Source organism: Papaver somniferum, chromosome 11 (assembly GCF_003573695.1).
Source record: "Papaver somniferum cultivar HN1 chromosome 11, ASM357369v1, whole genome shotgun sequence".
NCBI classification, from domain to species: Eukaryota; Viridiplantae; Streptophyta; class Magnoliopsida; order Ranunculales; family Papaveraceae; genus Papaver; species Papaver somniferum.
The window spans coordinates 64,989,706-65,005,938 of NC_039368.1; the positions used below are offsets into that span (position 1 = coordinate 64,989,706).

General features: G+C 37.8%; 1 protein-coding gene across 1 annotated transcript; it reads right to left on the reverse strand.

The window, feature by feature from the left end:
- Positions 1–9,954: 9,954 nt before the first annotated feature.
- LOC113320594 (casein kinase 1-like protein HD16) lies at positions 9,955–14,829 on the reverse strand. Its single transcript, XM_026568498.1, has 17 exons — positions 14,589–14,829; positions 14,039–14,314; positions 13,625–13,750; positions 13,423–13,496; positions 13,263–13,332; positions 13,130–13,185; positions 12,950–13,020; positions 12,748–12,843; positions 12,540–12,606; positions 12,344–12,473; positions 12,028–12,246; positions 11,797–11,927; positions 11,390–11,570; positions 11,191–11,281; positions 10,856–11,013; positions 10,513–10,692; positions 9,955–10,279 (listed from the first exon to the last, which is right to left on the reverse strand). The coding sequence occupies exons 2-17, from the start codon at positions 14,096–14,098 to the stop codon at positions 10,220–10,222; spliced, it is 1,770 nt and encodes a 589-aa protein (XP_026424283.1). The 5' UTR covers positions 14,099–14,314; positions 14,589–14,829; the 3' UTR covers positions 9,955–10,219.
- Between the last annotated feature and the right edge of the window lie 1,404 nt (positions 14,830–16,233).

The window sequence follows — 16,233 nt, forward strand, 5'->3', positions numbered from 1 at the left end:
GATAAAAGTGCTGATGACTCTTGGGCTTTCCTAATTGAAGTTGCTGAAAAAACTCAACAATGGGAGTCCATTCGTGAACCTAGAAAGACTACACCTGTAGATAAGGTCCATAGAATTGAGTCTAATTTTGAGGGAAATGCAAAAATGGCAGCACTAGCAAGAAGAATAGAAGCATTAGAACTTCAGAAAAACGTAAAACCTTCTACCACTGCTTTCTGTGAACATGTCGAAATGGCTATCTGTGATATATGTAACGGTTCTGACCATCAGGTCAGTGATTGTCCGGAAATGCATGCATTCCAAGAATCTAGGCTAGAACAGGCACATGCTATGTTTCAAAAACAAGAGCATAACCCTTATTCACAGACCTACAACCCAGGATGGAGGAACCACCCCAATTTTTCATGGTCTAAAGGACCCATTCAAGGAGGACCATCTCAACCCACTCAAAGCTATCAAAACAATCAAGGCTATCAATACCCTAAAAACCTCAACAGCAGTCGTACCCTCAATACACTGCTGACAAGAAATTGTCTAGCATCGAAGAGAGTATCAATCAGTTGACCCAACATCTGATGAAAATGAGAAAGCAACTGATCAACGAGTCTCCGCTCTAGAACTACAGATGGGTCAAATTTGCGATGCACTGAATACAAGAGAAAAGGGTAAACTTCCTAGCCAGCCCCAACAAAATCCAAAGAGGATATTTCAAGCAGGCACATCATCTTGCAATGAAACCTCACCCGATCAAGCCCATTCCATCACCACTCTCCGAAGTGGTAAGATTGTTGAGAACAATGTAGGCATACCACAATCAAATGAATCTGAGCCAAGCATATCATTGCCTACACCACCAAAGAACACCTCCAACTTAGAAAAGGAGAGCACATTAGCGAAGCCGACAATCCCACTGTTGTGAATATCCCTCTAACTCCTAATGCTCATGTTGCTCCATATCCTCAGAGGTTAGTTCGCCAACAGATAAGCACCCACTACAATGAGATGTTAGAACTGTTCAAAAGAGTCAACATCAACATTCCTTTTCTTGAGGCAATTAAGCAAATCCCTGCATATGCCAAATTCCTCAAAGACTTGTGCACTCAAAAGCGCAAGATTAATGTGCACAAACGTGCTTTCTTAGCTGAACAGGTGAGTTCCATCATTCTGAACAAAACTCCACCTAAGTTTAGGGACCCAGGTTGTCCAACAATTTCTTGCACTATAGGAAACCACATGGTCAATAAAGCTTTATTAGATCTAGGTGCAAGTGTGAACCTCCTGCCATATTCTGTTTATGCGCAGTTAGGTCTTGGAGAATTGAAGCCAACACCCATAACTCTCCAATTGGCGGACCGATCCGTCAAAGTCCCTCGAGGTGTAATTGAGGATGTTTTAATTAAGGTTGATAAGTTCTACTTTCCTGTAGACTTTATTGTCTTAGACACTCAACCTGTACAAAACCCGGATAGTCACATTCCTGTCATTTTAGGACGTCCTTTCTTGGCGACGTCTAATGCGATCATCAATTGTCGTAATGGAGTGTTGAAGCTGTCTTTTGGAAACATGACTGTAGAGCTGAATGTGTTTAATGTTAGTCAACAACATGTGAATCTTGATGATGAGGATGTACATGAGGTCAATATGATTGAGAGTTTGATACAAGATTCATTGACTGGTATTATGTCAAAAGATCCCTTGCAAGCATGTTTGGAAGATGTTAACTTGGAGTTGTATGATGATGAATACATTGGTGAAGTCCAATCTTTGCTCGAATCTGTACCTCAAATGGACATCACTAAATGGCAGACTACAATGGAACAACTCCCACTTTCTGAGAAGTCTGTTATATCTTCGGATGAGTCTCCTAAGGCCAAACAGGAATTGAAACCATTACCTGATACTTTGAAGTATGCATTTCTAGGTCCTTCTGATACTTTACCTGTTATCATTTCTTCACGATTAAACATAGAACAGGAAAACAAGCTTTTAGAAGTACTTAAGGAGCAGAAAGAAGCCTTAGGATGGACCATCTCAGATCTCAAAGGGATAAGTCCCACCATTTGCATGCATCACATTAATCTTGAAGAGAATGCCAAACCATCTAGGGAAATGCAAAGGAGACTTAATCCTAACATGAGAGACGTTGTTAAGAGTGAGATCTTGAAGCTACTTGATGCGGGTATCATATATCCGATTTCAGATAGTAAATGGGTTAGTCCCATTCAAGTTGTGCCTAAGAAGTCAGGCATTACTGTAGTTCGGAACGAAAAGAATGAGTTAGTCCCTTCACGTACAACCACAGGATGGCGAGTATGTATCGACTACAGGAAGTTGAACACAGTAACAAGAAAAGATCACTTCCCCCTTCCCTTCATAGACCAAATGCTAGAACGTGTGTCTGGACACAGTCACTACTGTTTTCTAGATGGCTTTTCCGGTTATAACCAAATTCACATTGCACCGGAAGATCAGGAAAAAACTACATTCACGTGTCCATTTGGGACATTTGCTTTTAGACGTATGCCCTTCGGGCTGTGTAATGCGCCTGCTACTTTCCAGCGTTGCATGATGAGCATTTTTTCAGACATGATAGATAGTTTTCTCGAGATCTTTATGGATGATTTCTCTGTGTTTGGTTCCTCTTTTGATGAATGTTTGGACCATCTGGTCCTTGTGTTGTCTAGATGTAAGCAAAAGAATCTGATTTTAAACTGGGAAAAATGCCACTTCATGGTAAACTCCGGCATAGTTCTAGGACACATCGTTTCGGAAAAAGGAATTGAAGTAGATAAAGCTAAAGTCGACCTCATTCAACATTTACCACAACCCCACTCTGTGAAGGGTATTCGATCATTTTTAGGTCACGCTGGGTTCTACCGGCGATTCATCAAAAACTTTAGCCAAATCTCAAGACCTTTGTGTAATCTACTTGTCAAAGATGTTGTCTTTAACTTCGATGCTGCTTGTGTGAAGGCATGGGAAGAACTCAAGACTCTCCTCACCTCAGCTCCTATTGTCCAACCACCCAACTGGGAACTACCGTTCGAACTCATGTGTGATGCCTCTGATTATGCCGTTGGCGCTGTTTTAGGACAGCGTGTTGATAGACTACCATATGTGATATACTATGCTAGTAAAACTCTTAATGATGCTCAACTCAACTATTCGACTACCGAGAAGGAGTTACTTGCCGTGGTATTTGCATTAGACAAGTTTAGATCTTATTTGATAGGATCTAAGATCATCATATACACTGACCATGCGGCTTTGAAGTATCTTCTTTCTAAGAAGGATGCTAAAGCTCGCCTTATTCGATGGATACTCTTATTACAGGAATTCGACATCGAAATCCGTGATAAGAAAGGTTGTGAGAATGTGGTTGCTGATCACTTGTCCCGATTAACTAGTGAGTCTATTGATGAATCTGAGCTGATTAGAGAATCATTCCCTGATGAACAATTGATGTCTGTGTCAAACCTTCCTTGGTTTGCCGACATTGTTAACTACCTTGCTACAGGTAGAATGCCCTCACATTGGTCGAGACAAGACCGCTCCAAGTTCTTGGCTGAAGTTAAACATTTCCTTTGGGATGACCCATATTTGTTTAAGTACTGCCGAGACCAAATCATTAGGAGATGTGTACCCGACATGGAACAGAAAGATGTGATATCTTTCTGTCATGACCAAGCATGTGGAGGGCATTTCAGTGCCAAGAAGACCGCTGCAAAGATCCTGCAGTGTGGGTTTTACTGGCCATCGCTGTTTAGAGACTGCCATGAGTATTGTATTGCTTGTGAGCGCTGTCAGAAACTAGGAAGTATCTCGAGGAGAAACATGATGCCGTTGAATCCGATTTTGATCGTTGAGCTATTTGATGTGTGGGGGATTGACTTTATGGGTCCATTTCCTATTTCTGAAGGCAAATTATACATCCTAGTTGTTGTTGATTACGTTTCGAAGTGGGTTGAAGCTGTTGCAACCAAGACAAATGACCACAAGGTGGTACTCTCATTTCTGAAGGAGAACATATTTTCACGTTTTGGTACCCCTAGAGCTATAATCAGTGACGGTGGTTCACATTTCTGTAACAAGTACTTTGAGTCTTTAGTACGCAAGTATGGCATAACCCACAAGGTTGCAACTCCGTACCACCCTCAGACAAGCGGACAAGTAGAAGTTTCTAATAGGGAAATTAAGCACATTCTGGAGAAGACGGTCAACCCGTCAAGGAAAGATTGGTCATTGAGATTGAATGATGCTTTGTGGGCCTATAGAACAGCTTATAAGACACCAATTGGCATGTCCCCTTATCGTCTAGTGTATGGAAAGCCATGTCATCTTCCTGTGGAATTAGAACATCGAGCTTACTGGGCTATCAAGAAACTTAACTTTTCTCTCGACAAGGCGGGTGCACAACGGAAACTTCAACTCAATGAGTTAGAAGAATTGAGGAACGAGGCTTATGACAGTGCCAAGCTGTATAAGCAAAAGATGAAGTTGTTTCATGATAAGCGTATTCTGCGCAAGTCATTCACACCGGGTCAGAAAGTTTTGTTATACGACTCTCGGCTGCATCTTTTTCCAGGAAAATTGCGGTCCCGATGGACCGGCCCATTCCTAGTACGCACGGTATTCCCTCATGGAGCTGTGGAACTTGAAGATGTCTCCAACAAGAACATTTCAAAGTGAATGGGCAGCGATTGAAACCGTTCCTTGAACCACTTCCGCCTGACATTGAGGCAACCGATCTGGAGGATCCCGTCTATGCGGCCTGATTGGTCCACCCTTGTACATAAACCAGGTTGAACGTTCCATTTTATTTTATGTTTTTCCTTTTCTGTACAGTTCTTTCTTTTGCACTTTTTAAACATTGAGGACACTGTTTAATTTAGGTTTAGGGGTGATAATCAGTATATACCCTTATAACATGCTATAATTGAAAACAAAACTCCTCCCTCTTTTTGAAAAAAAATCAAAAAAAAAAAAAAAAAATAAAAACATAAAAATGGAGCTCATTTACCTTGAAATGTTGACTCTTGTGCAAATATGTAATTAGGAGTCTTAGTCTAGATATTTAGGCACCCTGATTCTAGCACAATTCACATAGTGATAAGAAATTTGCACGCGCACGATCTACCAATACATGTATAGCCTCGATCTTCAAGGTGTTTGATAGGAAGTCACGATTGCCAATCACTTTAGAATACTGAACGAAACTTGACTAGCTTGTTCTTTGGTTGGTTGGGATAGAAGGTGGAGGTTACATTAAGAAAACAACCATCGAATTTAACTGGGTGCATCAAAAAGGGCTACCTCTTGCAAAGTGTCATGTAATTTTTGTTTCCTTTTGTATATGTATCAAAAGTGTTTCCTTATTCAAAAAAAAAAAAAAAAAAAAAAAAAAAAAAACGATGTATATATTCAAAAAAAAAAAAAAAAAAAATACAAAAAAAAAAAATCAAGTATTTATCAATTTCATCATCTCTTGTTCCAAAAATAAAAAGAGAATAGTCAATGTAAATAAGAGTCATGTAAATAGTCATTTTGTTGTTTCATTGTAATAAGCAAGGAGGGTGTATGCCATTGATGTACAACGCGAGTAATTGTGAAATACCTCCAACTCATTCACAATCCTCGTAAAGTCGGACAGCTAGCTAGATTTCGACCTTGGTTCTTAGCCTGAGAAACTATCTCTTGGTGATTAGTAGTCATAACTTCAGATCTTTCTTTACACATGTGTAGATACACTTTACACTCTTATCACATGTCTTTTTTTTGTTATCAGTGCTAGGATTGTGCCTTTGATAGCTAGATTGACATCTCCATTTTGCTGTGAGCTTAAACTGACTTGCACATGTCACATTTGATGGAATCTGAGCTTATATTTTGACCTAGAACTTTGTAGGTACGTTCTAAGCAAACCTTCACGAGACTTCACTCTTCCACTAGGGACACTTAGTGGTTTAAAAGGCTTAGTGCATACGCTAAATGCATTCGAGAGACCAGCGACAGTGGTATAGGTAGGATTTCCTTAGTTTCTGTTTTACTTGAGGACAAGTAAAATTCAGGTTTAGGGGTATTTGATAGGCGCCAAATATTGCATTATTTATCATCGTTTTATTGGCACTTATCCCATTTTGCATACCATAATTCCCCCTTTTTGTAATGAATTTTGTATTTTACTCTCCTCAAGGATAATTACTTAATGTTGTTTAATTTTGTATTTTTAGGTACCAAATAAAGACTAGATGAGTTGCGGAGCCAAAAGAGCAAAGACACGGGAGAAAGCCGGTGGAATCTCTAGCGGAAAAGAAGTGAAGAATGTGTTATGGAAGACTCAAGGATAAAAATGGGCTTAAAAAGGAAGAAATTGTTCTTAAAGAAGAAGTGGGCTCAAGATTACCTAAGCCCAAATCCAATTCCTAAGCCCAAATCCAATTCCTAAACCCAAATCCATATCCTAAACCCAAAATTCAATACCCAAACCCGTTTTCCTTCTTAACCGTAAGATTGGATCCATTCCATCATCCAACGGTCGTTGCGTCATCATGCATCAGATTTCGATGCACCTTACCAACACTACAGCACCTAACTCCATCTTGAGCCGTTAGTTTCGTTGTATTTTTGCATCCAACGGTCGCTCCTCGCTCCCTTCCATCTCGCCGTTAGATCGATCTATCATTTCCGCATCATACGGCTCAGCTTCGCGAAATATCGAGATTTGATGAGCCCGCTCAACACCCAAACAACCAAATACCTATACCCGCAAAACAAACACGCCCTTCATCCCAAACCCATCGACTCCATCTTCTCCATTCCTCTACAGCAACCCTCACCACCACCATGTCCGCTCAACCACCTCCATCATTGTACCCCATCAATCAGCCTCCCCCTCCATCACTAAAGGACACCACCATGATACTCTCTAGCTCCTTCTCTCTCAACCCTTTTTTCTTTTCAAAAACAGTGAACCTAGAAACTAGGTTTGAGAGAAACAGAGTTAGTGAAATCAAACCATCAATTACGGAAGAGGAGAAGCGATAGAAGAATGGGTCGAGACCATTGATTGATTTCATAGATTAGGTAAAGGTCAATTTTAGATTTTTTTGTAAACCCTAATTTTACTGATTTGGGGATTTTGGATTTTTTTTGTTGTAACTATAAAAGGGTGTTAGGGGTTGAAAAATTGGGCATCTCTGGGCTAGCCAGTGAGCAATATTTGCAGTTCAATATTAATTTCGAAATTCATTTCAATTCATGTTGAATCTCTCTTATGCATAAAAGTTGAATGTGAATTGTATGCTGTGTAATGTGGAGCATGTTTATACCTGTTAGTATCATGATTACAAGCATGTCCATGTTCTAATTCACTTGCTAGGGTTTAGAGGAAGCTCTTGATCATATGCTAGGAATGTTAATGTATTTGTATGTTCTTTTATTGAGCTGAATTTCCTTAGGATGAATGCTTAGCCATTTGGGCTACCTGCTTGTGATCACCTGTGCTGTTAGAAGACAGCTGATACTAGGAGTGGAGCTAGGTCTTTGGCCAAGAATTCAATCCACTAGAGAGACTGCCTTAAGCTAAACTAGCTAGAGAAGCTAAATGCCTGTGATTAGTTGTGCTGATTAAAGACAACTGATGCTAGGGGTAATTTGGCTAGGATAGTTAGTAGAATCCTCATTGTAATCTTTCAGGAAAGAACAAGACATACATTGCATCATAATTTCCTTAGCCTAGGGTCAAGTAGTGGAATCAAAAGCCTTAGTACCTTCCTTTGAACTCAGATAACCTTAGAAATTTAGAAAACTTTAGCAAATCCTCCAAGTCCCTGTGGACAAACCTCTATTTACATTCTATCTTCATCAAGACCCTGTATACTTGTAGGTAAAACATAGGTTGTAGTTTTTAGGTTTCATTCCTTGAGCTACCATGGAGCTTCTCAGGTAAATCCATTCGCATACTAGGTACGCAAAGAAGAGTTCCGGACCTAAATCATCACAATATAGTTCGCATACTAGGTATGCATACCGTATTGTATTCATACATGAGTAATTTTTTAAACTCTCATTTCAATCATTGAAACATCCTTGGAAGACGATAATGGGTGTCTCACACAAACCATTAGCTTCAAGTAATTTTCAAGTGACCGAATGATCAATACGGAACTTGTCAAGCTAAGATCAAATGATTGTCTCACACAAATCATATAAGATGTTCAAGGTAATTTTCACATGATCACCTTTTGACATTATATTTAGTTTCCAACAAATAAGTTGTTTCCAACTAAACTCGTCAAGAATATGATGAACATAGCTAAAGCAAAAAACTTCCAACACATATTTCGAGAAATAGATAAGCGAGATAAACTCGGTTCGAAATATCAAATGTGTATAATGTAAAAGTCTATATAACTATACGCCATAATCTCATTATAAGATAGAATAGAATAAACTTCCGAGTGATAGATAAGTTTTAGTCTCCACATACCTTTTGTTGATGAAGTTCCTCCAAGCTCCTCAGCAGATCTTCGTCTTTGATTGGTGAACGCCGTGAAGTCTAAAGCTCAACTACACATTCTATCATAATCCGAGACATAGCTATAAGTAAACAAGAAATCAAGTATAAAGTTTTGATCAGCTAAACTTAATAAACAAGTTTGAGATAGCAACGTTTGCGAGTTCGATCGAGCAGTGCTCTACCATGAAGCTTATAGGCCTAGAAGTCTTGGTTGTACCTGGATCTTCCTTTTTAGGAATGAGTTTAATAAAAGACATATTCAACTTACGGTCCATTTCTTTATCATATAAAATTCTGGCTATAGCTGTTACTCAGAATAACCCAAAACGGTTTACTAACTAGTATTCATGTTATGATGCAAATCTACCATCTCACATTCTTTATGAAAGCAAGCAAAAATATAAAATTCATAACTAGTCTTGTTATGAAGTTTTGAAGAGGAAAAACAGTAATGAGTCCAACTGCCGCCTTTAATTGGGACTTTGGAACCCAAGAATGACCAGCAGGAGTAGAGAAAACAGCTCAGTGTAAAATTTCCACGTGCTGTCTAAAAGAAAACGAACCCTAAGACCACACTGACCACCACCACCACCACTTCCTGCCTCCTTTTCTTCCTTTGAGCTCAATAAACAATTTATACAACCAGTTAGGAACACCATAGAAAGGTGTAGATGAAACTTTATGGCTTTTCCCTCCTTACTCTGTCCTCTTTATTTTGTTTTGCCAAGAACTTTATGGTTATGTCTTCTCACTTTAACTTACCTACCTTAGACCCTCAAACTTTTTTTTTGCTGCAATATAAAAGCAAATTGGATGCACTACTATCAACTAAGAGTCATATATGATCATGATGAGTGATCCACTACTATCAACATCATATCAAGAAAAGAATGTAAAGGATGGATTTTATTATGAAATTATAATGTCATAATTTTCATTGGTTGGACGGAAATGATATAGGATGACCACTGGACCACATCATCTTTTTATATGGATTGAGTTAATTTTAGGTTGAAACACTGTTCACATGCTGCACCATGTGTGTTCAGGAAAAGAAAAACATCAAAGCTTATTTCCTTGTTAAACATACAAATACTAGTTGATAATGTCTACAGACTGTTTAGTTTAATTGCCACATTCTTTGCCAGGGAATGGATATTCATGAGAACGAATGTAGTGAAATTATTAGTTTTACAATTATTATCTTAATCACAATTATAAAAATTATAAGATACGCCGATTACGTGCACACAGAAGCACAGAGTTAGCTGTGAAAAAACATCATTGAACTCGAAATTATTTAGTACTTCCTTTTTAAGATTAGGTTTTTAATACATTCCTGCTGTTACCATTATCTTCTAATTCTGACAGAAAAATTTCTTGTTGGGAATAAAAACCAACTTCCATTCTTGCAGGGTTTTTCCTCTTCAAAATGATTTCTGTATTTCACTGTCATTGACCTTTTTTAATCACCTATTAAAACACAACAGTTGTTCAACCAAAATTATAAGTGAGGGTGCACAAAATGCTACCACAAAGAACCTAGTCGGAAAATAACAGATCGTTACCGAAAAACTGGAATTTCCTAAATGCTACAGCCAAACCAAGCTCTGAGAGAAACGGAAGCATTTAATTTACAAGTTCCAAAATATTTACATTTTTGCCTCTACAACTTCTGCCTTATATACATTTGAATGTGCATCAACAAATTGCTCGACCGTAACAGATTGATTCTGCATAGAGATGCTTGGACCGTTTTTTCTGCAACAAAGAAAAGTACAGAAACTAAAAAAATTCTCGTCAACCATATAAGATTCACGTTTGCATAGTTGAGGATCTGTCAAACATCATAATTGGTTGCTTTATTAAGTTGGGACATCAACAGATTATGATATCATTTAATGCTTCCAACATGTGTTTCGGAAATGCTTTATTGGAGTTCTTTTACGTTGTTGGAATTTTTTTCAGTTATGTTAGGGAAGAGAATAACCCACCTCCAGAGCAGTGGTCGGAAAAACAGCAGAACGACCTGTTTGTTGAATATATTTCACCTTCGTTTTGCTAAATATGAAGGCAACTTGATCCGGGGTAGCCGTGGCACACGTTATTCTATGTCCACTCCTCCATCTCCAACGTATTCCTTCACTCGGATATTGAAAATCAAGCTCCAGAACCTTTTTTTATTAGAGTATTAAACAATGCATGTGAGAGATACACACAGTTAGTAAACAATGCTCCAGATTTTTTTTTTATTAGTGTATCATGCAAATAACTAGCAAACATTTGGTAAAAGGAAGAAGATCTGCCACTAGGAATTCCTGAAGTCCAAATGATTACCTGGTCAGAAAGAGCGGTGTTCTTGGACATTACAACACACCAGCAGTTGCCAGAGGTAGTCATGGATGTCACTTGGTAATCCTCTTTCCATTTTGTATTAATCCATTTGATAGGAAACGTGTTATCTACTTGGTAGCACTGGCTGGTGTAAGAGGTTCCTACAAAAAAGAAATATCACGTGAAATATGTAAAAGAACATTCTACATTCGAAGGAAAAAAAAAGTTCCACAGTAACTTTGAGGGAAAAATAATCTCCACAGCCTAAAAAGATTTAACAACAGCAAAGCCCAAATATTAAAAATACCCAAAATGAAAACGAAAGGAATATAACGAACCTTGCGACATAACTACCGAAGATTTTCCATTGGCTGCACCAGAAAGGGATGTGATGAAGAATTTCTTTTTCCATTGGTTTGTTATATATTCCTGATGAGTACCAAAAATGGAATATTATCAGAGATTCAGAATTTGCAATTGGAAATAACCCACTCAATATATATTGCCTACGCATCTGCATAACGTAAGAATACAAACCTGATGCAAAAACTTATCTGACAGGAGATGAACCTGGTCACTGAATCCTGTTCCTGCATTCATGATAACAGCCCATTGATTTGGTCCATCAGAAGCCACACAACTGATGTATAAACCATTATCGGTTACACCCTCATCTATAAGACGGCTAAGACGTAAGTCTGAAACATTATAGTGGCATCTGCGCAAAAAAATAAATCAGTTGGTTTTCTTCTTTTTCCTTTTCCCAGTTGGTTCTTCACTTTCTGTTAATTCAAAAGATATAGATTAGCCCAATCAGAAGTTGCTAGAAGTTCACAAGCAAGAGCAATATTGACTAAAGATACACTCGAAGTTGCTAGACGTTTTTATATATGTAGTATAATCAGATTTAAACAGTGTGATGTATAAATCATACATAAGCTCACCTTTGCTTCATTGGAAGGCGTGGGTTATAAACTAATATCCACCGGGAAGCCGGATCCCCCAGTCGTAATTTCTTCTTTGGCTGCTCGTTGTCCTCAAAATTTACAGTAGACCTTCCGCGCTTTTGTACAACCTACATAAAAACAAAAAAGTTACAAAAAAAGATCATGAATACATTTACGTCCAAAATAATTAAGCCAGCAGTAATCATTTGTGACACTCACGTTACTTACCTTTAGTGCTCCATCAATACTGATTGGCAGCACGGGGTTGCAAGGCTCAATAAGGCATTTGAAAAGAGAAACAAGTTCGGAGTAATTTGGTACTTCATCAAAATTCATATTCACAACGATCTCAACAAATTGTTTAAACGCAGGAGGGCAGCCAAAGCACAATGACTTTGGAGAAGTGGACATCTTTTCTCTGCAAACACGGAAATTTTTTGTGTCTCCCTATACAAAATTAGAATTTAGAAAAGAGAGCCTCAGGCGAGATACCCACATAGGAACATCTAAAGGGACGGTAAACGAGTAAAGGTAATTTATGTACCTCATGCCCTTGCCAGGGTAATCTTCCTGTTACAAGATATACTAATGTGTATGCTAGAGACTCCAAGTCATCCCTTCTACTCAATGTACGACCTAAATGTGCATGCACACTCGCATATCTTACCGCCCCCCTGTTAACAAGAGTCTTAAAATACAGGTAATGACCAAATAGGTAGGAGAATTCAGAACTAACAAACCTGAAGATGTCTGGCTTCTGATCATAGTCGACATGCTGATTAGATAAGGTTCCCTTCCACCTAGATGCTAAATCACGTCATATTAGTGACAATAGCAACATTCAACAGGGAACTTGGGGTTTTTGCCCCCATTGCTTGTTTTATTAAGACAAAAAGTTTAAAATGACTTCCATGTTTTTTCATTGAGGTTAAATATAAGATGGCATACCCAAACCAAGGTCTACGAGGAATAACTTTTTCTCATCAGCAGTTCCAGGTTGACCAAGTACAAAATTTTCTGGTTTTACATCTCCGTGTACAAACCGAGGAAAGAACCAAAACAAAACAGGTTAGAACCTTGTAACAAGAAACATGTGTCCCCATTCTGAGCAATTCATACAAAATTTAAGTGAGAAAGTCAAGGGCATACCCTTTCAAGTGTATTCTCTCAAGAATCGCTATTGCCTCCATGGCAATGCAAGCCACCTTAGTTAGAGGCATCCTGAAAAGGCCAAAACAGTGAAAGTTGCAGCGAATATGAGAAGAAAAACAAATTTTCTCAAACGAATAACAAGAAAAAGAAAGAAAACAATAAAGTTTCAGTTTCTTACATCCTGCCATCCGAACACCAAGCATCCCAAAGATTAGGCCCAAGCATGTCCATTACCTAAAGGATGTTAATTTTTTATGAGCTAAAATAAGTAAGTCCTGCCATATATTTAGAGACCCCATATTCAAACTCACCATAATATAATAATCTCCGTGGCGACCCTTGTGGTGGACAGATGGCAAACCATAGCAGCCTTTGAGTGAGCTTCATGATCAATCAAATACAAAGTTTGAGACAATTAAAATTAGAACCGTACCGTTAATTTGCGAATTTCAGCAGTGGTAAAAATATTACCTGTAGGCTTGCCACTCATAAGGCGGGCCGTCAGTGCAACCTTTACTCTTAAAATGTTCAAACTTCACTGCAACCTAAAAGAACACAAATCTTGTTATATAGTCAAATCTATTTTTATAGATCTACCAAATCAAATATTATCCTACACCAGTGTGTCAAAATAAGAGAGCGAAACAACATGATATAAATTGCTCAACAGTACCTCGGAGGCCTTTAAACCAGTGCGGGTTGTACAACCAGATACCCTTCTACCTACAAACACTTGACCAAATCCACCTTTACCCAACTTCCTCTCTATTCTATATACAGGGGATCTGCCTACTTTGACCTGTAAACAGCCATGTGAATAAGGTGAGTATATTTAACTCAAGATAAATGTCTGGCTATTACACTATGATCTGTGGAAATGTAAGCAGGACAACAATAATAGCGATGATGAGAAATACCTAAGTATTAGACTGCTTGCAATTTGATTTAAGATTATCAAGTAGAGCTATTAAAAATCTTACTGGAAACATCAATTGAGTCGTGAAGGATGTCATAGAAAGTGCAGTCCTCCTAATGTCTTGACAAGCATAATGAAAATAAATAATCAGAGATTAAAAAGTACACATACCGTCTCTGGTACTCCACCTGTGCTTGCTTCTGCTACTTTAACCCCCACAGGTTTCTCCATAACTTTCCTTTCAGCCACAAAATTCTTGTTTGCTGAAGGCTCTTTATTTACAACTTTAGTTATGCACTTCCTTTTGCAACACCTAATTTGTCTCTCTTATTGGCAATCGGAGCCTTCTCTTTTACTTTATTTAAGTGACTGAGTTGAGGATTTAATTCAGCAAGCTGCTTGCTTTCTAATCGAGCTTTACAGGTTGCACTCCGCAACTCTGGCATTCTACCCCATGAAAAATGTACACACATTAAACTTATTATTTCAACATCAAATTCTTGCAAATACATTTTCAAATAAGGATTCAACAAAAAGACAACAAAAAGAAGTTCTTTATAGGCACAATCAAAATGTGTAAAAATCGTGTTTTTTTTTATAGAGCATTGAATCTTTGAGTTCGAAAATACCAAATCATCAAACTCTATCGAAACCTAATTAGCATCGTTAAAGAAACAAATGAACTGAAATAAGAGTGATGAGACTGTTAAAAAATCCAAACCTGGATTCAAATCGCTTACAGAAATCATAAATACTCTCTCAAATGATCCTTATCACATACTCTATGCATTAAAGAAATGATCCTTATCGCTTACGGATTTGTACAAGAATACCTGCAGAACTAAAAAATAATGAAGGGTCAGTAATGATGAAAAAAAACGCAGAACGATTGAAATTCTTTTGACCGGCAACGATTGAATTCTAGGGACTAAATAGACGTGATTTGTTACTACGGAGACTACGAAGAGAACGTTTACATTGAGAGTGAGATAAATACGGAATACGGAGTTACTTTGGTCACGATCGAAATTTCAATCTAATGGTGGTGAGAGTATAACCAAGATTTGATTTAGTATCAGGAAAGCTTTTGAGCATGCAAACCAAATGTAGCCTCGTCTAGCTTCTGTAAATATTCTACTGCTCTACATTGTCGCCACGTGTGACAAAAATGTTGAATCCACGAGATTTAATCTTGTGGAGAAGAGATGGTAAGTCGGCCAGGAGTGTCTGAAAGGATGACGCAAGAAAAGGAATTTTTGAAAATTCAAACTGAATAAGAAGTTGGAGTCTAGTTTTGGGAGGTTTGAATAGATTGATTACCACTAATGTTAATATTTGGTATGATTCTCAAGTTAATAGCCAATTTGAGCATGCAACTGATAACTCAGACTCTATTATTTTCACATTCTAATAGAGGAACTTTACTTGGATTTTTAATGTCCAAAAAAGTGGTTATGGGATATCCTAACACAAATACAAAATGTCTAGATTACCCTTTAACTAAAATAAAAACTTAAAAACCTAATCTTTTCTATTCTAATTCAACAACAACCGATTCAAGCAACTGAAAAATCAGAATTTCAAACTCCTCAACAACAACCCATGGTGTATGTTAGGTAATAATAGAACAAACCCATCTTTATTTACTCGTTTTTGTGCTTAAAATAAGTTAGATTGAATGAAATTGAAGTAAAATTAGGGTTCCAGTACGTTTCTGCTAGTGTTACGTCTAGGTTCGGTACTGCTTTTCTAGCCGTAACTTTAGTTTATGAAGAACTTCCGGCCAGGTTTGGATTAATTCCAACCGTAAATTTTGATTTGCATGTAGTTTTACGTCCAGGTTTGGATTAATTCCAACCGTAAAAGTTGATTTTACGGCCTGTTTATTGACTAATTTTTCCAACCGTATCGAGTTACGTCCAGGTTTATCCAAACCTAACCGTAAGTACAGATTACGGTTGGGAAAGAAGCTTCAACCCAACCGTAACACGAGCAGTAAGTGGAAAAATCCATAAAAATTTCTTCCCTCTAGTTTTTCTTCCTACAAAAACTTTGTCCCAGAATTCATCAAGTATATAACAAAATTTAATTTAATTATTATCTAATTAAATTAAATTAAAATTAACTAAATAAGGGTTGTTTGGTCATTACAAAATTATTTGAGATAAGGAGTTTTTGAAATTACTTATGGGTGACCCGTTTTTGTCCTGTTAGGTGATGCCCCTCTAATAGAATGTGACGCCCCAATAATACCCTTCTATCTTTAATATATAAGTTTCTTCTTTTCCCAAAGGAAAAAAAAACAACAAAGACTAGGATATCTCGGTGTGAGCTTCGGGCTTTTGATGTTACGGTGGTTTTTACCT